General features: G+C 42.0%; 1 protein-coding gene across 1 annotated transcript in view; it reads right to left on the minus strand.

Annotated features, from left to right (window-relative positions):
- Positions 1-24,480, minus strand: part of MTA3 (metastasis associated 1 family member 3) — a 155,687-nt gene that overhangs the window by 25,024 nt on the left and 106,183 nt on the right. The window contains exons 15-17 of the mRNA XM_063124000.1: positions 24,112-24,198; positions 22,868-23,017; positions 9,866-9,897 (exon numbers count right to left, since the gene is read on the minus strand). Of these exons, the coding sequence (XP_062980070.1) occupies positions 9,866-9,897; positions 22,868-23,017; positions 24,112-24,198 (269 nt within the window). The remainder of the gene's footprint in view (positions 1-9,865; positions 9,898-22,867; positions 23,018-24,111; positions 24,199-24,480) is intronic.

The following is a 24,480-nucleotide window of genomic DNA, read 5'->3' on the forward strand; positions in this document are numbered from 1 at the left end:
GGTTTGCAATTCCCATGATCCTCCACCATTGGCTATACTGGCTAGAGCATATGGGTGATGTAAGCCAAAGCACCTGGCAGGCCACCTACCTTATGGGTTGGATCCAGACTTAGTCATGCTGAGAGCAGACCCATTGGAATCAGTGATTGTTCAGCGATGACTAACTTAAATCCCATGGATTTCAGGGGACAGCTCTAAGCATGGCTCTAAACATCATCCAACCTAATGTTTCCAGTCTCTAATCTGGAAGAGAAATGCCCATGACTCTTTATGCTGCAATGTCTCCAACGGTCAGTTGTATTAATCTGGTGGTCCGTGGCATGCAGGGCTTTCCTGCCATTGGATATCATTGCCTTAGGCACCACTGATATTCTGCTGTAGTGGGCTGTGGAAACTGAAAGGTGAGTTTAAGCATTTCTTCTTCTGGACCAGTTAAAGTCCCAGGAGAACCCATTACAGTGAGGAATGTGCTCATTTGCTGAGTCCCCTTCTACCAATATTAGCCTCTACTGCTGTAGTCCCTCTCCTCCTAATACTCGCCATTAAATCAGCCTCCTCATAATCTTAGCCATTAATGAGTACCAATGGGATGCTAGGTGACTGTTTTGTCCACAGTGTTGTTATGAAGAAATATGAAGCTGCCACCCCCAAAGGGAAGACACTGTACACATTTGTTGAACTGGGCCTAATCTGGATTTTAAATTCTAGTCCAGACAGTCAGGGTGGCCTTGGGCAAATCGCCAACTCAGAGCTCAGGTCCTGGACTCTGTGGATAGAAATCTGTTTCTTTCAGAATTTGATAACAAGTTAGAGCAATAGATGCATGTTAGAATGCCTTAGTGGGAGTAGTTATGAAAGTGTGTATTGCATTCAGAGAAGCTAGGGAGACTGAGTGTATTGTCATTAAAGAGGTTGAAGGGACAGGAGGAGACAGAGGGATGCAAGACAAAGGGAGCCAGAGGGATCCGAGAAAAGATTAGCAGAATATTACCCAAATACTCAAGACTTTCTCAGGCCTCAGCTAGACCTACCGGGTCTAGCACGACGGAGGGGTGAGGATCTTGCAATGTTTTTATTGCAAGATCTCCCCCTCTGTTTACACGCAGTGTGCAATGACCTTGGAGGGAGAGGACGTCACGCCCGCCATTTTTTGTTGTTGTCGTCGTTATAGAAGAAGAGCGCATGAACGGTCGTGCGCAAAAGGTAGGGTTATTTTAATTTAAATTAATTCCCCCACTCCCCAGCCCCGATGGGCGCAGAGCTCCTGAGGAGCTCTGTGCCCTGTGCGCGGGTCATGGCTCCTCACAAGGAACCAGAACAAAGCACGATGCCCGCACTCACATTCCACAGTCTCGGGTTCAGCCCGAGACCATGGAAAGAACAGGCTTGAAGGGGAGGATGAGTTCCCGGAGCAAGAAAGGGATCATCCCTCCCTGCTCCCAGGACCCCTTGTGCATCATGTGAACGCATCCCTGGCGTCACTCCAGCATTTCGCCCTGTCTAGCGATGCCCTCAAAAACCACTGGGAAGCATCTCCACCCACTGCTGTAAATCATGATCAATAAACCTTTCTGATGCTCTTGGAAGCTGATATCAAATAGAGTGCTCCCAATGTCCTCGTTCAATGGCACTTCTTTGGTATTGATGCAAAACCACAGAAACAAACGGCATTCTCCTTTTACCCTAAAAGCGTAAGAACCCTTCCAAATTCCATGCACCGAATTGTCCGGCCTGTCCAGAAAAGAGCGATCCCAGGTGACCACAGCATCGGCCTTCCCAAATGAAGCTTTGCAGTGCTTTCCTCAGAGAAATGTGTTCATTGACTTACAGAAAACAGTCGGTTGAAAGAGGCAGATTTATATATGTCATGCTTTTAAGGCTTTCTCAGAGGACAGAAATTATTATTCTGGCCCGTCCCACGCAAGTCCAGTCCAAGATGAATAACATGCGCTTCATAAATATTCCACCACCCACCACCCCTCCAAATGTAAACAGAGTTTAAATCAGTTTGGGCAATTTCAGAGTGAGTTTTACCACCTGCCTATTTTCCAGTTGCTTTCTCGAAAAAGAAAGAAAGAGAGAAAGAAAGACAGAGAGACAGAGACAGAGAGAGAAAGAAAGACAGAGAGACAGAGAGACAGAGAGAGAGAGAGAGAGAGAGAGAGAGAAAGAAAGAAAGAAAGAAAGAAAGAAAGAAAGAAAGAAAGAAAGAAAGAAAGAAAGAAAGAAAGAAAGAAAGATGTATAAGTGTCATTAAAGTACACTGAGAGTGAGCAGGCAAGGAATGGCTGGCTAGGTCAGAAACAAGGGAAGGGGTATTCCTGATCCCACCAACTCCACTGCCATTTTCACTTTGCCTTTCACTTGACCATCTTGCACAAATTGCCTGAGAATCTCAGGAGCAGCCCAAGGAATAGCACACAGCCTCTCTTCGAAAGGGCTGTCTATATGTGCCTAAAGCCCCACGGTGGCTGCAAATCTGCACTGCATCAATAATATGACGCAGCTACAGATTCACAGCCATCACGGGGCTTTCCCTCAAAACTCCAAAGAAAAAATGTTGGGGGCTTAGCCTGACTTTTTTCTCCAGAGTGAGGCGAGTATGGCGTATCCGCTGTCTAGCCATGCTCCAAAGTCATGGTGGGGATGTGGCTAGGCAGATGGTGACCACTGATTCGTCACCGTCCACCCAGGAAGAGGACAGGGTGCGGTCCCAGTGCCAGAAACCCCATGCTTTCACTGCGGCATCGGGATTAGCAGATTGGACAACACCTGAGTAGTATACTCCGATCAGCCAGTCATCTGGTAGCATCATTTTGTACCAGTTGAAATATCAGTAGTCAAGACTGGAGGCTATAAAATAACCGTAGACAGGTCTATTTTTTCCAGGGAAGGGTAGAGCTGGCGTACCAACCAAAGCTGATAAAAAGCATCATTGGTGACCACACCCACCGTACCCTCTAACACTGCCTTCCCCAACCTTGCACCCTTCAGATATTTTTAATTATAACTCCCATCAGTCCCAGCCAACATGAGCAATGGCAGGGGATTGTGGGGGTTCCAGTCCTAATATATGGAGGACCCCAGGTTGGGGAAGGCTGCTCCGCAAGAAGCAAGTGGTTCAAGTGGTGAAACTGACACCACTGCATCCCAATCAGGCTGCACACCTACTCTTGGATCAGGTACTTCCATCTTAACTGGGTTATGTTTCTGCTTGTTTTACCCCCATCCAGTTCTCCAAAGCTCTCAAACACTGGTTTGGTCTCTCCAGTGCAACCCTCGGATCTAATGTGGCCAAAGTATATGTGAACAATCACCTTTCTTTCCAAGTTTCTATCTATGAGGTCTTCCTATATATGACATTTAATTTACCTTCACTGAAAGCACTGACAACCATTCGACAATTGTGTATTCAGGTGTTGTTGTTTTAATGCTTGCAGATATGGAAGATGGGCTGATTTCCGATGAAAAAAAAAATCAAGTTGTCATTATGCTTTGAAAAATTATTCTGAAATGTGGTACCTCTCCAACTACTTTGTACAGTGAGAATGGAGCACACACACAGCCGTGAGGTAGTGTGAATGTTTCCACTGGTAAGGAGGTGAATAAGGTTTTGCCTTAGCAATTATACCAGAGTAGTGCATTTTCTGATTGTTTCATAATGTCTGACAGCAGGCTGAATGGAGAAAATTCGGGTGTATAATATGCAGTTGAAAGAAGCCTGGAGGCTCTATCGATTTTTTCCTTAATTAAAATCTGAAAAACAAGATTTATTCCACACATGCTATAAACATTTTGCGACATCTCTTCTGTGGTCTTTTTCCAGGATGATCTCACAAACTGTTCCAATATATTGCAGGTCTCTCTCTTTTTTATAACTCCCGGGAGCTCAAATCAGACAAAAAGTGAAAGTTATAGCCTCAAACCCTTGCATTGACTTGGGTACAAAATCCAGCTTTAGGACTGTGTCTTTAAATTATGCGCTAGGGGAAAAAAGAAACCCTGCAAGAAAATGCAGAGAACTTTTATTCCAACCACTACGGGGTTCTGGTTTACAAAAAAATGTAGAGATTACATAGAGCCTAGAGATTGCCATAGTCATGGCCCTTGCTATACAAAATGTCCTGAGTTATCCAGCACCACACCTGAGACAGCCTCCAATGGGGTTACAGTTAGGCAGCGTGGTGGGTAGTACATCACCAGAACCCCTATCCAGTTCCTGACACTCAACCGCAGGTACATACCCTCCAGAAGAGGGAGATGGAACCACGATATAGACCATGGCAACTGCACCTCCTCATACATGGGTTTATGGTGCTGTATTACTGACGAGCCTGACAGATTTAGGCCTAATCTATACCAAGCAGAATATTGCACTATGAAAGCGGTATATAAAAGGCAGGAGACACACCAAGCAGGATATAGCACTATGCAAGCGGTATGAAGGCGGTTCATGGCATGTGCCAATGGGCCCCAACAGTTGTCAGTGCACTTCAATGCTGCTATAAAGCAGTAGTGTGGCTCCTGCCTTTTATATGCCCCTTTCATGCCCCTTTCATAGTGCAATATCCTGCTTGGTGTCAATTAGGCCATAATTTTAAAATAAGCTGGATCCCACCACCCTCAACCACTCAGATGAGCCATTTTGCATTTACAGAACTACAATGCCCATATTTGATGCACAAATGTCAGCAGTTTGCTTTTCTTTTTTTACATTTATATCCCGCCTTTCTTCTGTAAAATTCAAGGCACAGGACACAAAGTTCCCAACTGATCTCCCATCCAGGCACTAACCAGACCCAGACCTACTTAACGACAGCAACTTTTTCTGTATCATGAGCTTCCAGGCCAAGGGTGGAGAACCTCAGGCCCTGGGGCCAAATCCAGCCCTCCAAGATTCCCCAGATTGCCACGCCCCCTTCCCCTGGTTTCACCTCCTTTCCCACAACCATGTAGCATTTGATGGCTTCCCAGCTTTTGTGCAGCTGTGTCCCCCATTCTAAAAGTATGAAATGCTTTTCCCAAGGCTTAGTTACTGGCCGTAAGAACTATGATGGAACTTCTTTTGGATCGGTGGGTTGTCCCCATCCCTTTTGCCTTCAGCCCCCACCCAGCCCAAGAAGTTCTCCAAAGCTGAATTCAGCAAGGGAAGAGCAATTGTATGGCCCCTACACAATAGTGTGGGGACGGGGGCATAGGATAGTTCGGATTCCTGGATCCGAGGTCAGAAACAGCACTCTGACCTTGGACCCAGACATCCAAGTTCCCTGCCCCTCCCCCCACAACTTCAGAGGGGAGCGGATTGAGGAGGCCAACTTACAAGGAATCCTCAGTCTCCCCAGATACCTTACCTCCCCCTCTGTGACGCTGCATCTAAACAAGCAAAAATTCAGAACGGGAGGCCCACACAGGCAAAAGATCACCTCCGCTGCTCTGCCCCTTCTGCATTGAATGGCCAGAGGCCTCCGAAGTCAGAAGCTTATAGCCATCCCAATAGCATTACACCCTTAGGCTAAAAGAGGTTCTCTACCCCTGCTCTGGGCCACCCTTCACCCAGTCTAGTGTCCTCCACTGACTTGTCCCATTCTGGACACAAGAGCTTCCAGTTGCATTACCAAGTGCTACTTTCCCATTGCATTAACAGTTATTCCTGCTAGTGCAGCGGCAGCATGGGATACTCCTTCTCTCTGAGGAAAAGCCAAGAACCATCTTAGAAGAGGCTTGTATGAAAATAATCATTTTCAAAACCTGCTACCCATTTTTAAATCAATTAATCTAACCAAATCATTAATAAAATGTGACATCCCAGCTTCTTCCATATATTAGGAAGCAATTTTTAAAACCTTTATATTGTGCAAGACGTCAAAAGAACTGGAAGGAAGCAGAATGTCAGAAAAGCAAATGCTATTTTAGATATACAGCCCAACAACACCGTTTCATATCCTATGAATAAGAAAGCTAACCTCGTGCGAAAAACACTGATGACATGCTATCACATCTGAATTGATCATAGGCACTAGTTATATATGACAGATTTAGAAAATCCAATGAATTCTCTTCAAAAGGCCTGTGGAGATATTTTAACGCTGCCGTGATGACATTATCATGAGTAGATCTCCTGTTCACATGCAGGAAACATTCATACGAGCAGCAAACTTGATTTAATCACCACGCTGACATCTGGCATTTTGCTCTGGACTGTTTATGTCACACTGAGCTATCCTGTCATTTTGCAGCAAACAGCTAACACTGACATTTGTACTCAGGGTAAAGTGCAGACCAGACCTACAGTCAGAGATCTGTTGGGAGCAATGAGTCACCCAATTACTCAAATTTGGCCTGAGCAGCTGGTGAGATGGTGATGTTGCTGTCAATGCATTAGAGTTGTGCAATCGTATACATTATGCATGGGGAAACCCAGGCACAGGGACCAAATCTAGGGTGCCAGTCTGGCCCTCCAGGGTTCCCCAGATTGCCACACCCCCTTCCCTGGCCCCACCCTTTCCCCATCCAACTATTATTTAGTAGTTTCTGGGCTTTGGTCCAGTTTTTACCCCATTCTAAAAGCTTTTCCTAAGGCTTTGTAAGAGGCAGTAAGAGCTTTAAGCTAAATTATGCTGGCATTTTTAATTGTTTCGTGTCCCCCATCCTACACCAACTCTCCACCCACCACTAGAATGTGGCTCCCAAACCCTTCTTCAAATCTGAATTTGGCCCTGAGCTTTCCCACCACTGCTTTACACACTTACCTGGAAGCAAATACCATTGAACTCAATGGGACTTCCTTCTCATTAGATACTGTAACACAATCTCTAAGGGTCAAAACAGACATTACTTTAAACCTGTGTCTAACAGTTTTGTCTTTTATTTTTTTATTTTTTACTCTATAGTAGGCAGGGGGCCTGATTTGGGTCAGGACCCTTGTGTGGAGGTATGGGTTTTGTTTTTGTTCTTTAAAATCTGTATCAGGGACCCCAGCCTTAATCCAGAGTAAAAACAGTTAATGCTTCTTTTAGCTATATGTTTTGGCAATGCCAAATAGTCGCCTCTTTTGGAGAGGAGATTATTATATGGGTAAACTTTGTATTGGAACACTAATATTTACTGATGTACAGGTTCTCTTAAATTATCTACCTGGTTCCTGGAAGATAATGCACAATCAGCGCAAATGGTTTTTCCGCACCTCCTTGACAGCTAAAAGACTGATATTACAACAGTAGAAGGCTAAACACTCACCTCCTTTAATACAATGAATTAAGGACCTAACAACGCTCTCAACATTTGAACGGATAGTATATAGGCGCCACTCACGAGTGGATAAATATATGGATATTTGGTCTGCTTTTGTTGGAGTGTATGTATGCTTCTTAGAAAAGCTGTATCACACACACACTTCATATGCATGTATGGCAACGGATATATTAAAATTTATGTAGCAACTTCTTTTTCCTCTTTATGGTTTTGTTGAAATTTCACAATAAAAATTAATTAAAAATATTCTAGAGTAAAAATCATAAAAGAGATTGCTGCTAGATATGGATTTAAAGTAATGTCTATTTTGTCTCTAAGCACTCATTCTACATGGAGTGAGCAGCCTCCAAAAAATAAGTAAGTGTGTATTAGCCTCAATATCAGTATAGAACCTCCAGGTTCAGAGGAAGTATACCAGTGAACACCCACTGCTGGAGAGAGAAGCAGGAGATGACTGTTGTCTTCCAGTTCTGCATGTGTGTTTCCTGCAGGTGTCGGATTGGCCACTGTGGAAAGCAGGATGCTGGACTAGATGGATCCTGGGTTTGATCCAGCACAGCTCTTCTTATGCTGTTAAAGCATAGAGCAGGGGTTCAAAATGTGCAGCCCACAGGTGGCCCACCAAGTCATTTCTGGCGATCTGCCAGATCCTGTCCCAGCATCTGCTGCTACCGTCCAAAAAATTGCACTGCTACTACTTGGGATTTCCCTTGCTAGTATCAGCATTAGCAAGGGAATCCCTTTCTCATCACTGATCTCGGATTCCCCTGCCAGCTATGGAAAGCCTGAGGTTTCTCTTGCTGTGCCATAAAGGAAGAAATCCTATGCAACATTAGACAGAAGAAAAAATCCTACAACTCCCAGCTCTCCCCAGCCAGATTAAAACATTGCATCTGAAAACAGTATAATTGATACTTATTTATTTATTTTATTTTATTTATTATACTTATGTACCGCTCCCATAGCCAGGGCTCTCTGGGCGGTTTACAGAAATACTTGGACTTTCTTACTTTTTCAACTCATGCATCTGTGTGGACACAACACCTTCATGTGGAAGAGTTTCCTATTTAGAAAATTATAGGTACTACCTTCTGGTTTTGGTACTTGAGCCTTTGGCCCTTGACCTAACAGATGGTTCATCCTTGAGTAATGACCTGAAGTATCAGTTTCCATGTATGATCCTAACCCAGCTCATTTCTTCGTTCATTGTGGCATCTTGCTATCTCTTTGCCTTGTTCATAGGTTTTTAATAGCAGGAAGGAACTGGAATTATTTCTCCCAATAAAGCATTGGTTGTTAATTTTATTTTCCTTTCTCTAAAGGAAAACAGACTGTTAAAAATGGACAGCTGTTAAGTATTTGCTTTGACTGGTGGAAGTTTGTTTGGGTTTTCCCAATTTATAGCATACATTTTAAACAGGTCAAAATAGCAGTTTTTGTCTCTCTCAACAAGGAAAAAACATCATGAGAAAGCCATCACGTGTATTTTAAATATTCTTGCAGGGAAGGCACTAAAAAGATTGTTTAGATATTCTCTAAGCATAGGCCAAGAGCTCTTGGATGGAGAGAGTTGATTTGTCCAAGACCACTCAGAATAAGCTTCATGATAGATTAGGGATTTGAGCCTGGGTCTTCAGTATCCTCAGATTAACACTTTTGGTCCCGGCTTTATATTGGCTCCCATTAGGTAGGATGCAATGAAAAAGTCATATAATAAATTTCAAAAGGATTCATTATCGTCTTCTGGAGAACAGGTTAACACCACCAAGGAATAAGCCCCACTGAACATAGTGGAGCTGTTTGCACAACACAACTGGCTACCACGGATTTTTTAATCCACGGTGAGGCTGTGGCATGTGTGGCCACCATTTTGATTATGCAACCTCTGCTTGGGGGAGTTGTTGTGTTGTGTGAACCCAGAGAGTGTGGGTTATGCAAGGGTTTAATAACCCTCACATAACACATGGTTTCTTTTAGGGTTATGCAAGGGTGGTTTAAACCTCATATAACCCACATTCACTGGATTTGCACGACAGAATAACCCCCAAGTAGAAGATGCATATTCAACCTGGCTCCCATGCATTGGCTCGTCCTAGGATAAATAATGCATGATAAGCCACAGTGTGTTGTCTGAACCCAGTCAGTGTGATTTACTTCTGAGTATCAATACAAAGGCCTTTTCTAGAGTGGCCCCATACCTCTGGAATGGGTTGTCATTGGGTATCTACCAGGCCTCATCATTGCAGGCTTTTAGGAAGGCCAAGAAGACCTACTTCTTTACTCCGGCCTTCCCCTGACTATGTTTTACTGTACTGTTTTGCTCTGTAGCTGCAATTATGCTGAAGGGTTTCAGTCCTTCAGCTGAATTATGCTGAAGGGTTTCAGTCCTTTTGATACCAGTTGCTGCTGGTATCAATTGTTTTATTAATGTCTGCTGCCTTATTACTGTATCTGCTTTATTTATTTATTTATTTTTATTATATGAATTTTAATGTTGTAAGCTGCCTTGGGAGGACTTCTGCTCTGAAAGGCAGCCTACAAATATTTTAAATAAAATAAATAATAAATGACATAAATTCTGAACAATTAAAAGGAGAAAAATATGAGAACTTACCATTTTAGATCCATGTGTATGACTGGAGAGTCCTAAAAACACACACACAAATACAACACATCAGATTAGATCTATATTAGCTTTTTGCTTTGAAACAAAGTGTTAATATTTTCTTACAGCTTCCTTGAGAGCAACTCTAGGGATGAAACATATGGAACGAAAAACATTGGCCTGGTTTGCACAAAATGCTAAATTGTGGTGTGGTTTGTTGAAATTTGGCTTGTGCTGCCTGAATCCATCCTTGCAAACAAGCCATAAACAGAAGGAACACAGAAGGTTATTTGAAGCAACGCCTCCTACCATATGTACTTGCCCAGACCTTAAGATAATCTACAGGGGCCCTTCTCCGTGAGCCCCTGACAAAGGAAGTGAGGCAGGTGGCTACTAGGAGGAGGGCTTTCTCCACTGTGGCAGCCCGGCTGTGGAATGAGCTCCCCAGAGAGGTCCGCCTGGCGCCTACACTGTACTCCTTTCGTCGCCAGCTGAAGACCTTTTTATTCTCTCAGTATTTTAACACTTAATTTTAACTTAAATTTAAATTTTACTGTTCTAACTCTGTATTTTAATCTTATATCAATTTTTCTGTGTGGTTTTATCCTGGTTGTGCTTTTTATACTGTATTTTGTATTTGTGTTTTTAACCTGTTGGTTGTTTTATTATGGTTTTAATTTTTGTGAACCACCCAGAGAGCTTCGGCTATTGGGCGGTATAAAAATGTAATAAATAAATAAATAAATAAAATAAACCATGTTTTGTTGTTAGCTTACAAAGTGTGGCTTGTTTAAACCATGATTTTGTGATTTCTGAACGCAAAACCGTGGCTTATCCCTAGCTTGTTTGCACTGCTGCTGTCCCAGCTGAAACAGAGGTACCCAGCCAGCTACAGCAGCCTGAAAACAAAACCACTTTGAAGGCTGGCAAACTGCGCAGTAGAGAAATGAACTAGAAATAGGGAAAAGAAGCCATGGTTTGTTTGCTCAACTTCTATACAATTTGTGGCTATTTATTTAATTTATTTATCTATTACATTTCTATGCCGCCCAATAGCCGAAGCTTCACAACAATTAAAACCATAACATTCAACATGATAAAATACAACATAACAGTTTGAAACTACAATATAAAATAAAAATAAAAACCAAAGTAAAACCTAGCAGCAATGCAAAGATTTAAAATACAGCAACACATTTAAAACAGAAACAGAAAGACTGAAATCTTAAACTTTTAAAAGTTTAAAACATGGGTGTGCGGGGGGACTCTTGCACAGTACCTCTGCCCTTCCACACATCTTTGAGACTGGGGCTGCAGATGGAAGAGATTAGGACAAGACCTGCTTTTGCAGTGTCACCCAATGTCTGCTAAATCTTTCACCTTAGTCTGCAGGAAATGCTGTCCCTTGTAAATCCCTGGCGAATACTCTTATTATTTATGCCATGTTATAGCAGCTTTTCCTCCAAGGAACTTAGGACAGATCTACACCAAGCAGTGTATAGCACTATGAAAGCAGCATAAAAGCGTCATGTGGTATGTGTCAATGGGCCCCAACAGTTGTCAGTGCACTTCAATACCGCTATAAAGCAGTAGTGTGGCTCCTGTTATATACCACTTTCGTACCGCTTTCATTGTACTATATCCTGCTTCGTGTAGATCTAGCCTTAGATACAGTTCCCAAACAATTCTGCCATGCAAGCAACAAATCAGGCCCAGACTTAATTAACTCAACAGCAAAAACTGTACCATGTGCCTACAAGAACATTATCTGGACCTCTCATCATTGTCTGGCTTGCCTACTAAACCAATTACTTATCACTAGAGAAAACTGGGTTGGTCTACCACCAATTGTTCTGAATAAATCTGTCAGCAGTGGGCAGAAAGCAGATCCCCAATGTTCTGGACTGTTTGGGATGGTTCCTCATTTGGGCCATGCTGGCAAGGGTTTCTGGGAGTTGGTCCAAAACTTTGGGAAATCTGCCTTCTGCCCATCTCTGATCTATGTTGGCTGCTAGTAATTAGAACACTTTGGCTAGTGGGTGGCATCAAAAATGTAATAGATCATTAAATAATGACCACATACTCACCCCACCATCAAAGGGTTTTCTTTTGCCTAAAGGCAAGCCAACTTGCCTATAATTCCCTGTGCCTCATCTTCTTCCCTACACAAACACCCAGCTCTTTTGGCAGTGTTGTGTTGAGTGAACATTTGAGTTCAGCTAAGTGACTAATCAATTTTGCTAAAAGCAGAGCAATTAGTCGAGGAAATGAGGCTGGTGCTTCAGCTAAACAATTAAAGACAAAGTTCCCAGATGCAAATTAGAAAAATAATTTGTACAGTGCAGTCAAAGAAGCATGTTTCTCAAGAAAACATATATCTCTGACATTCAAACAAAGTGGCCTGAAGAAGAATTCAATGCAACTCAAAAACCAAGGCAGGTTTTTCCAACTCAGTGCCCTACAGATAGACTACAACCCTTATCATCCCTCATCAAGTCTGTTGCTTCTGTTATTGCTTTTCAATCCATATTTATGCAATTTTAAGACATTAAACTATAAACAAACACACTTATTTATACACCTCATTTTAGTTCACAAATTCTTACATTTTGCCTAATCAATGGATCACCGCTTTCACATCTGTTACGCCTCATTCAGTAGAAACTCTTGTTCCGTGTCTATTGGACACCACAATGTCTCATTAATAAGTGTTTGTCTTGGAGCTCCATCAGATGAGCATTTTATTGCACACTCGTTACTGGGCACTCACAGACTTTCGTGGGTCCTTCTCATGATGCCATCATAATAAAGCAATAAGGAGGGTAAGAGAATGCACCAAACAGGCAGTATAAAAGTCAGAACAATTCAAGTTTTAAAAGCTTTAGGAAAAAGAAAAGTTTTTAGCTGAGCTTTAAAATAAGATCCCGTGGTTGGGGGGATCACATTAATGTTAATCATAGACTATATGAAATGGAATCAAGGTAAAATATATGTTTTTTAAATTGTTTACTTAAAAAAAAAAGGAAAGCAAACGTGATTTTCCACTGTGTGATGGTAAATCCAATATAAACTTCTCCTGTTGACCTTCAAAGCTTTTCACGGTCTAGCTCCTGCCTATCTCTCCTCTCTCATCTCACACTATTGCCCCGCTCGTGCTCTTCGCTCCTCTGATGCCATGCTTCTTGCCTGCCCAAGGGTCTCTACTTCCCTTGCTCGGCTTCGTCCATTTTCCTCTGCTGCCCCTCATGCCTGGAATGCTCTTCCAGAACACTTGAGAACTACCAACTCAATCACAGCTTTTAAAACACAGCTAAAAACTTTTCTTTTCCCTATAGCTTTTAAACTTTGAGTTTGTTCTGACTCTATACTGTTAGCTTCACCCTTCCCGGTGCCTGTTTACACTTCCCTGTGCCTGTTTGCATTCTCTTTCCCTCCTTATTGTTTACTACAACTTTATTAGATTGTAAGCCTATGCGGCAGGGTCTTGCTATTTACTGTGTTATCTGTACAGCACCATGTACATCGATGGTGCTATATAAATAAATAAATAATAATAATAATAATAATAATAATAATAATAATAATAATGGTAGGGTAACTCAGCTAATATTTCTTATACCCATATGTTAGGGCATGACCAATAGTTGCCTCTTTTGGGAGGTTATTATATGGATAAACTTTATATTAGAACACTCTTCAATATTTACTGCTTTACATGTCCTCTTAAATTATCTACCTGCTTCCTGGAAGTTAATGCATGGTCAGCGCAAATGAATTCCCTGTGCCCTTTTGACATCTAAAAGACTAATATTACAACATTAGAAGGATAAACGTGCATCTCCTAGAATGCAATAGATTGAAGACCTAATGATGCTTTCAACATTTGAATGAGTGTTATATAGATGTCACTTGTGAATTGATATTTATATGGATATTTGGTCTGCCTTTTTTGAAATTTATGTATAATTCTTAGAATATATATATATACACACACATACACACACACACACACCCCACATGCAGGTATTGAAATTATATATTCAAATCTATGTAGCTACAATGTTTTTTCTTCTTTATGGTTTTGTTTTGTTGAAATTTAACAATAAAAAATTACACACACACACTCACATACAAGTTCATAAATGTGATTCCAAACCCAGTTGGATAAAGGAAAGGAAATGCCTTTTCAAAATATGAACAAAATATGAACTGTCTCTTTTGTATGCTGAAGTTCACCCACAGGACTCACCCTGGGTGCTGTAGACAAAAGTGGGTCTTGAACTCTGTGAGATCAGAAGACCCATAAGAGCAGATGACCACCGCTACTGTGCTAGTCCCTGCCTTGACTTTTTGCTCCCATCTGGAGGAGCAGCACTTCAGAGAAGCTGGAACTCCACATCTGTACTTGGTTGGGCATAATGAACTAAACTTAGATCTCAATTTGTCGGGACTTATAATGGAAAATAGCATCTTTTCCCCACACAACTGTTTTCTGCAATATTTGTATTATTCATTTTTTTCATATTTAGATCTCAGCCTTATCTTTTCAAAAGAAAAGCTCATATACATCAAGGTTGGAGGTTTTTGTTTTGTTTTTAATGAAAAATGTGTGGGAACCATCAAGTGCACTATTCACCTATGTTTTCATATCAAAATGCACAGAAAAATAATTTGAGACTAAGCAAAGTTAGATAATGACAAAATAATGTAAAATGTACTGTAATAACACAAGTGCAGCTTCTTCCAGCAACTCTTGAAATAAGTCTCTTAATGTCATAGATAAAACATTAGAGTGATTCAGGGTTGCATACTGGAAGTTTTGTTTTCCAAGGGAATGTGCTAGGAACTCAATAATAGATTTCCGAGAGAAATGTCAATGAAGAAAAAAGAAGACAATGAAATCATACACAAAAAGAGGCACTCTTAGCGGCTCCCTCCCCACGCTAGAACCTGGGGTCATCCCATGAGGCTGATGGGTGGGTGATTCAGGACAGATAAAAGGAAGCACTTCTTCACACACCGCATAGTTAAACTATGGAATTTGCTACCACAAGATGTAATGGCCACCAATCTGGATGGCTTTAAAAGGGGGTTGGATAAATTCCTGGAGGAGAAGGCTATCAACGGCTACTAGTCCTGATGGCTATGTGCTACCGCCAATATCAGAGGCATTAAGCCTATATACACCAGTTGCAGGTGAACATGGGTGGGAGGGTGCTGTTGCACCCGTGTCCTGATTGTGGGTTTCTGGTTGGCAATTGGTTGGCCACTGTGTGAACAGAGTGCTGGACTAGATGGACCCTTGGCCTGATCCAGCACGGTTCTTAAGTTCTTAATATTTTTATTTTGAAGATTTATACTCCACTTTTCTCATAGAGACTCACAGAAGCTTATAATAAATAATGCAAATGAGCCATTCGTTTTGATGTAGTTTCATTCTTGGAAATTGTTTCATGTCTATCTGTTCATGCTCAGTTTCACATTTCTTTTGTTTTTATGACTGCTGACAAGTTTCATTTGCTTGCATCCAGAGATTAATAACCATTGGCCAGAAGGAGAATGCACCAATGACAAGAAGGAGGGGGAAAAAGAGATCTATGAAGTTCTCTTAGCACAAAAATGGAGTGGCTGACTTTGCTAAACTGAGCATTGCCCCATTTGGCCCATGATCTTGAAGGACGTGTCTATATATCTTGACTCAACTGTTGAAAACCTGGATTGCCGGTGTTCTTGACCATCCCCGGAAGTAAAAAAAGAATGAAAAAATATCGGTAACACATAAGTGTTTTCCAACCTTAGCACTTACTGGGTAGTATCCAATGTTAGTCCTACGTAGAATTGACCCATGGAAATGAATGGGATGTAAGTTAATTGTGATCATCTAGTCTCATTCATTCCAATGGTTCTGCTCTTCGTAGGACTATCATCTCTCCACCAAAGAAAGGTTCCTTGATCCAGCAAGGAGGATCCATGTGCAGAGAGAGGCTCCCATGCATATCTGGATGTACACTACCACTTGGCTCATGAGTTCACTGAGCCTAGGGATGGATAATAATTTTGTTTTTGTTTTTTGATAAGAATTTATCCTGATTTACAAAAGACTTCATAAATGGGATGGGAAGAACTTAAGATTTTTTTTAAAAGCAACAACCATTAATGTGAGAGAAAGCAAAACTGACAGATATGGACAACCAGGCTTTTAAAAGTCTGTCTTTGAGCCCCTGTGAATTCCACGATGTAGTGGTGCTGAATTCAGATTGCCACCTCTTTCTTCTACTGAAAGCTTCCTCAACTTTAACCTGATGGGCAGGTAAAACATGAGCCTCTCCACACTGGCAATAACTGTACCTATTGAATTTGCAGATAGAGGATTATTTTGTTTGATTCATTGTCCGATACGAACATATCAAAATTCACAGACGTCTTCATAAATCGGATGGCTTGAAATGTAAACTCTTTAAATCTGGGAGAAAACAAAACTGACAGATTTGTGCATGCCTACTTGAATCCATTGAACCTACTGGATGTGGCTTTTTGACATGTATGGGGACATTAATCTCTACCCTGGACCAGAAGTTGTTGCTTGTAACAAAAGCTGGATGCAGACTAAGATATAATACATAGCATTGCATCCAAAAGATGTCTATTCTGCATGCTGGGGTGGGGGAATCTTCTGCTCACAGGAGAACTCTTCTAACACTACGCCAGGGTAGGCAACCTGGTGCCCTCCAGAAGATTTGAGCTAAAACTCCCATAATATCTTTCCATTGGCCATGGTAGCTGGGGCTGATGGGGGTTTGAGTTCAACAACATCTGGAGGTCACCAGGTCACAACATCTGGAGGGCACCAGGGCACCCCGGGGTTAGAGAGCTGCATAAGAAAAGCAAAACTAAATCCAAAGCTGTTCTTCTACTTGTGTAAGAGCCTGAACAAAGGGTAGTATCCAATGCTAGTCCTACATAGAGTAGCCCCATTGAAATGAATGGGAGATAAGTGAGTTGTGACTTAAGTTGCATTCATTTCAATGGGTCTATTCTATGTAGGACTAACATTAGATATTATCCAAACAAACAAGAACCTCCGTATCTTAAGCCAGATCTACACCAAGCAGGATAAAGAACTTTGAAAACGTTTTGAAAATTAATAATAATAATAATAATAATAATAAATTTATTTCTTACCCGCCTCTCCATTTTGATCAAGGCGGGGAACAACAATGAACGATAAAATATGGTATATGGAATGTGTCCTGGGTCCGAAAAATTGTCAAAACCATTATAAACAGCTATAAAGCAGTAGTGTAGATCCTGCTATAGCATGTGCAAACTCTGTTAGTGCTTGTGCAAGCATTTGCCACTTTAAAACAGTTTATAATGGTTTTGACAACTGTTGGGGCCCAGGACATGCACCATATACAGTTTTAAAACTGTTTTGAAAGTGTTCTATCCTGCTTGGTGTAGATCTGGCCTTTGGGGCTATTTCCCTGAAGAATGCTCCTCCCTCTAACTGCTGTGTGTACCTATACATGGTAATATTTGCATTGGTTTTTTAATCTTTCTAACCTTCAACCTTTATATTTCTGCTACTGCCACCTTTATATTTCTGCCCCTGCCACCAAGCCACCAACTTGCAAGATCAGCAGCAAGGCAATACTTTGTCTTTGAATAGCTAGCAAAAGCAAGTTCATGTTCCTGAGGGCATTATAAGAAGAATGGTGACGGCCCTGTGTCAACTGACTCCAAATTAGCTCTTTTTAGGAGAAAAACATTCCAAATCGAATCAAAGGAATCCCATCGTTTACTATTTGCCTTGTTCTAATTCACTTTATATTTGATTATTGAATAGTTTTTTCTAGAAGGTGTGATATTGACGACCTCGATGATTGTATTGTAAAGAGGCGTCGCAGAAATATTTTAAAAGAACTTCTAAACATTCTCATGGGACATGTCTACACCAGCCCTATATCTCGGCATTGTCCCGGGATCATCCCTGTGCATCCAAATGCTACACTGGGGATCCCGGGAACAGGCAGGAATGATCCCTCCATTTTCCTGGGATAACCCTTAGGTGTAGAAACGCCCATAGAGGACCCCCAGTGTATCTGCCCACAGTATGTGGCAAAATGAAGAGTTGGAACAGACTGTGTTTGTTCCACAGCAACTGTGCTTCAGTGATTTCAACTAGAAGAGGTTAAGTGTTTGCCTTTCCCTGCATTTAAATAATGCAGAAATTGCAATCAATATAATGTTCAGCCTTCATGCAACTGGTGTTCCCGTATAATCTCTGTGGGGTTGCGAGCCTGCCAGCAACTCCATATATTTCCTCAGGTGATCACGCATGCATCTGTGACTGTGCCAAAGTAAGCCATTTGTATCTTTGATGCCTTTTGTTCAGTCTTTCTGAAAAGTAGCAGAGCCTTCATTTAGCAAATCTGTTCCAGATATGATCATCGTTAGTATTTAAGCAGTGCTTTGAGTGTCAAAAGGTTTCACATATAGTATTTCAGCCATCCTTACAACAGTAGGGTAAACAAGAATTATACCCACCATTGCTGGAACCCAGACTGAAAGAGTTGTTTGCCAAAGGCTACAATGTTTGTTCATGATTGAGGCAAAGTTAGGGCAGGGACGTAATTTGCATCTCTGAGGTGGGGGGTGGGTGAAGACTCACTGCCTTTACTCTTTATATATTCATTCATACAAGCAGAAGAGATCAATGTGAGGTGGAGGAAACATTGGTTGTAGGACTGCAAACCTGAATAATCTTTTGAAATATTTTACAGGATAGATTGTTCCAGTGCATTTCCCCCTCAGCAGCAATGATATTTCAAGTTGACTAAACAATAAACTCCTAGCTTGCACAGGGCCCAGCACACGCCAACCACTGAAATCTATAATCACAACAGAGTTATGAATGAAAGTTACGCTAATCTTCCCAGAGGGTTTTTAATCTATTACTAGAGGAAATGTATTAATGTTACAGTGGGTCAATATTTGTATATAAAGTTGAAATCCTATCTCTGAAAGAGAGTTCCATGAAGCCAATCACATTATTTGAAAACTGGTAATACATTGCTTAAGCACCGTTCTCCGCAACTTGAATTAAGTGAGAATGGAATCCCACTTCTGTCATAGCAATGCAGCACAGAGGCCAATAAAATAAAACAAAAATCAGTTAATAATTTTCCCCTTGGGCTATCTGACACTCGTAATGTTTAATTCAACAAGCACTGTGATACACAGGTTGCTGTGTGCCCACCCACTTCTCTGTCTCTCTCCCTCTCCCCCCCCCCCTCTCTCTCTCTCACACACACAAATGGTTTACCTATTTCAGTACAAACCTGGTTAACATATCTAGCATTTTTCTAGCACGTTAGAATATACTGTATCTAAATTCTTCACATACGTTTCCTTGTTGCGATCTTTACAAAAACCCTCTAAGGTAGGTCAGTATCATTACCACCACAACCACTCATGTTGCAGATGGGGAGCTGAGACAAATGCAATTCCTATCACCCCTGACCATTCTGGCTGGGGATGATGGGAGCTGTAGTCCAAAACATCTGGTGGGTACCAGGTTGTCTTAAGGTCCCCTAGTGAGTTCCTGGCAGGGATAAGAGTTGAACTTAAAACTTCCTGATTTATGACTTAAGTCTCATGGTCACTATGCTATAGAATAGAAGTGGCAAATTTTGACCCTCCAGATGTTTTGGACTACAACTTCCATCATCCCTGGCCATTGGCCATGTTGGCCGGGGCTGTTGATAGTTGGAGCCCATCTGGTGGGCCACAGGTTCTCCACACTTTCTACAGAAGCTCTCAACTGGCAGCTGCTTTTACATGTAGCTTTCTAGCAAGTATTTCATTCATTGGGCCTGTTCAGATAGCACGCTAAGCCATGGTTAAGCCACTAACCTTTTTGCAGCAAATGATTAGTGAGTGTGTTTAAACTGTGGTTATATAACCACCATGGTCTGGATTGGTTCACACGACTTGCTAAGTCATGGTTCACACGACAAGCCATAATGTTTAGCTCAAAATGCTTAACCACTGTGGCTTAGCATGTCATCTAAACAGGATCATTCATTCATTGGACACTTGTTAGCCCTTCTCTTTAGCCATGGCTCTCAGAGTGGCTTACACATGTAAAACATTAAAATACAATGGGCTAACTGACCACTTTACAGCCATTTGTAACCCAGCCAGGCTCATACCAAACACCATAAAATGTCAAGTTCAAGTTCATAAAAGCAAAAGCTGGTGTGATGTAGTAGAGTCCAGGACTTCGATGGAGAAGACTTTCAAATGCTTCATCGCAAACTAGCTTACTAGATGATCTTGGGCCAGTCACAACACAGCATAAACTTCCTCCCAGAGTTGTTGTGAGGATAAAGGGGGAGGGATTCATATGGATGCCATCTAAAGCTTCTTGGAGGAAGAGTGGAACAAAAAGAGGCCAGGCCAAGACAGGTTGCTGCCTGAGGCAAAGGACAAAATAGTCCCCTCCTCCATTCCACAAAGCTGACTGGAGTGGTAGTTGAATCTTAGTTCAACACTAATAGAATAGCATCCTTCGCCACACTTGAGGACAGCAGCCTAATTCGGGGTGGGGGTGGGGGGTGTAGGAGATTCCCAAGAGATGGAAGTAGGCAGAGGACTCAGGAGGAGGAGCTGGACAGTTGCCAATGCTGCTCCCCAGCATCTGCTGCCTGAAGCTGTTGCCTCTTTCTGCCTTATGATAGGGCCGGCCCTGCATAGAATACATACATACTTCTTTATTGCGATCCATAGATCCATAAAAAGAAAAAGAAAAAAAAACCAACCAAACAAACAAACAACCACAGGAATCAGACATGAAATCATACAGTTAGAGCTATTGTCAACTTTAGTCTAATACACAAAGAGCTCTAATCCTGGCCGCCACTGTAAGAAATTTAGCAACAGCCGAAGTTACTCTTGAGGACTTATCTTCCAACAGAAACTTAACATAAAATTTGTCTGAACTTCTGGACAGTTTGCTCAACAATGGGGTGATCATAAGATGGCGGGCCTGATTATAAAAGCTACAGGACAGAAGGATATGCTCCATCGTCTCCACTTCTGTATTCCTACAGGGGCACCGTAGTTCCTGATAAGGGACACCAGCATATGTGCCCTGAAGTAATTCAATAGAATAAACATTGCATCTGGCCTTGGAGAAGCAATACGATATTTAGCGACCGACAAGTTCTTTAGATAGTCAGCCAGCTGAAGAGGCCCAACGTAATGAACGTGCAATGCACTGGGAGAGCAAGAAACATGAGAGCGAGCGCATAAGTCGCAGAAGGCTATATCCCACAGTCTTTGCTTGACAGCTTTAAAAGCAAAATTCAAGCCCAGATTAAGGAGGAGGGAAGAGGAGAGACCTATTGAAGCTGCCTTCCTGGCAAGAAGCTTGGACCAGCTGTTCACATAGTTGTCCTGAGCCAGACAGGGAAGCAGACCTGAGCCCCTCCCAAACAGACTAACTCCCATCCAAAATTTTAAGGCAGACCACCAAGCCCTAAGCGAAAGAGAGCTTTCCCCGGTTTCCAACAAAAGTACAGAATTAGGGACACACTTTGGGAGTTGAAGAAGGGTCCTCAAAAACCTTGTCTGCAGCCTATCTATCTCAGATGTTAATCCCCCTATCCAGATATTGGAGGCATATAAAAGCTGGGCTGTAGACCTGGCATTAAACACTTTGATGGCAGACGGTATAAACATTCCCCCTTTAGTAAAGAAAAAGCGTGTTATTGCAGCTGAACTGACTGAAGCTTTGTTAAGGGTGGCCGATCTATGGGCACTCCAGGACAGGGTATGATGGAATAACAGCCCCAGGTAAGAGAAAATTTTCACCTGTTCCAGGATATGCCCATCAAGGGACCACCGACGTTGAGAAAATCAATTTTCAAAGACCATGACTTTAGATTTCTCAAAATTAATTTTCAGATCGTTGGTCAAACAAAAGTTGGAGAATTTCATTAAAAGATGTTTCAAACCAGGTCTAGAGCGGGAGAGAATAACAGCATTGTCTGCTTAAAGTAAAATAGGAATTTTCCTTGCGCCGAGTTTGGGCAAGTGTCCTTCATAGTCAGACAGGGCCTCCTCAATATCATTTATGTATAAGTTAAATAGTGTAGGTGCGAGGATACAGCCCTGTCTTACTCCTCTAGACATAAGAATTTCATTTGAAAGCTGTCCCTGTGTGCCACATCTAACTTGCATCCTGCTGTCGCTGTATAGAACCATTATAAGATTAAGAAGTCTTTTGTCCACCAGGATTTTATCTAATTTCTCCCATAGTTTAGTTCTAGGGATGGAGTCGAAAGCAGACTTCAGATCCATGAAGGCGACAAACTGTTTGCTACGTAGAAACTTAAGATGTTTCTCTGCTAAGTGAAAAAGAATCAGACCATGATCAGAGGTGGAGTGATTCTTTCTAAAGGCAGCTTGGGCTTCCATGACCTGCATAGAATGTAACTACCTATAAGCATGCCTCACAAAAGAAGACTTGTAAACCTTTCTTCCCTTGTAATTGTAGAAGACAAGTGGGATCTACAATAATTTTTTTTGCATTATATCCTTATCCTTTAACGGGAAGCCTCCTGACCAGGGTTCCAGCAAGCCAGCAACACTTTCTTCCAGGATATTATAAGCTGTTCGGCACTCAAGAAAGAAAATTCTCTTCCCTTCACACCTTCCCAACCCCTTTCCTTTCCATTTTTGCTTCCCAGATGACACTCAACTGGTGACCACTGAACATTTTTAAGGGCCTATTTTTGGTTTTGTATGTTTGCGTGCCTTACTTTTCACCTGAGGATGCTGATGCCTCCCTCTCATTTCTTGGTGGCCCGATTTTGGCTCCAATTCTACTATTATTGTAGAAGATAGTAACACTAGATTCATGGAAGCACGGATTTGACGCTGCCTCGAGTTATACATGCATTAAAAAAATAATAACAGTATTTCAGATGTCAGGTTCATACATACCATCCAGGCCATTATGATGATGGCTGTAATTCCTCTTTCCCAAAATACTTAGCGATGAATGGCCAGGGGGAGCGAGCAATCGCTTTGCCATTGAACTCTGAAGGCTGGGCGTTGACTTGATTATATTAGGCTTCATTGCAGGATGAATCTCTGTATTTTTTTTTAAAAGGAGATTGTTGCAATTACTTCAAATATGAATAACAATAACGATAACCATCTCGGAGACCTGTGAGTTGCCAATTCTCTGCTAGCAGGTACAAAGTGGCTAAAACCTTGGGTTGTTGTCAGATGCCCCAGATATTACATTTCATAGGTGAAAAAGATGGGGAAATGCTCTGCAGTATACTTGAACTTAATTACTGCTGTGAAGAGAAAAGCCACTTAACCCAATCCCTGAGCAAAATCTAATCAAACTGGGATATTATTGACACCTCGGGCTGCTGTTGTTTCGGCACTTCTTCATTTAAAACCTGTATAAAGCAAATTGCTTCTAGGCATGCAAACATTTTGGAAAATGCATGCATATTTAAATAGATGTTTACAGGATTTCCTGTTGCCAGGTAGGCACCATGCAGACATTATTCACTCTGTGTCAATCATCTCTTTGCTGAAGTCACATCTTTGCACGTAGAAAGAGGTAAACTCAGCTGCAGGCACCTCTGTTTAAATGATTGCTAGCAGGATTGGCGGAGGCCTTTGACAGACCCTCTGAACATCTGGCAGACCAGCCTCTCCTACATGGTGCCTTCCAGATGTGTCAGACTACAAGGCTCCCATCACCCCCAAGCAGCATGCCCCTGCTTGCTGGCGATGGTAGGGGTTGTAGTCCAACACATCTGGTGGGTGCCAGGCTGGGCAGTTGTATTCCAACACGGATTGAGGGCGCTAGGTTGTACTAGACAGTGCTAAAATGAATGGACTTTTGGCATGGCCAACTCAAGACATTCTGCTGCCTGAGGCAATGGACAAGATGGCAACCTTGTTTCCATTTAATTGTTTTATTGTGTGTGCGTTTTTGGTAAACTGCCATGGTTGACTTCAGAGAGATGGCATAGAACTATCATAAATAAATAAAGGAGAGAGGTTCTGACAGTGCTCATCCGGATTGCTAGTTTTCTAAATGCTCCCAGAAAGCCCGCCTGAACATTATTTACATCATGCCCATTATGTTTGAATGTCCTTTGTCTAATAGGAATAATTAAATAGCACCATCCTATGACTCGTTTGGCTCAAAGAGCACTCACCCAAGTATCCAATGATACACGATAATGATTTTCTAGTGCTTTTAATCTTCAAAGGATTTCCGACAAATTCACAATGTCTGTCAGCATCTGGGGATTGAAGAGAGAACATTATTTTAGGATGGGGAGGAAAGTGTACGGAACCAATGACAACTAAGCTACATTCTTCAAGCTGTCTTCTAGTGCCTTATGAAGGTTCCCCCAATGAGAAGATCAGGAATGGCAGACAAGCTTCCATGGGAGACAGCCTGTCCATCGCAATGCCCCTTTTGCTCAGCAATGTGCAGCTGCAGAACACTCACAGGTCCCACAGAGTAATGGTGAGGTCCAAAGGGCCCGGCCGTTGCCCCTGCATGACCTGTGTGTGTGTTT

This window comes from Elgaria multicarinata, chromosome 4 (assembly GCF_023053635.1).
Source record: "Elgaria multicarinata webbii isolate HBS135686 ecotype San Diego chromosome 4, rElgMul1.1.pri, whole genome shotgun sequence".
Taxonomy (NCBI): domain Eukaryota; kingdom Metazoa; phylum Chordata; class Lepidosauria; order Squamata; family Anguidae; genus Elgaria; species Elgaria multicarinata.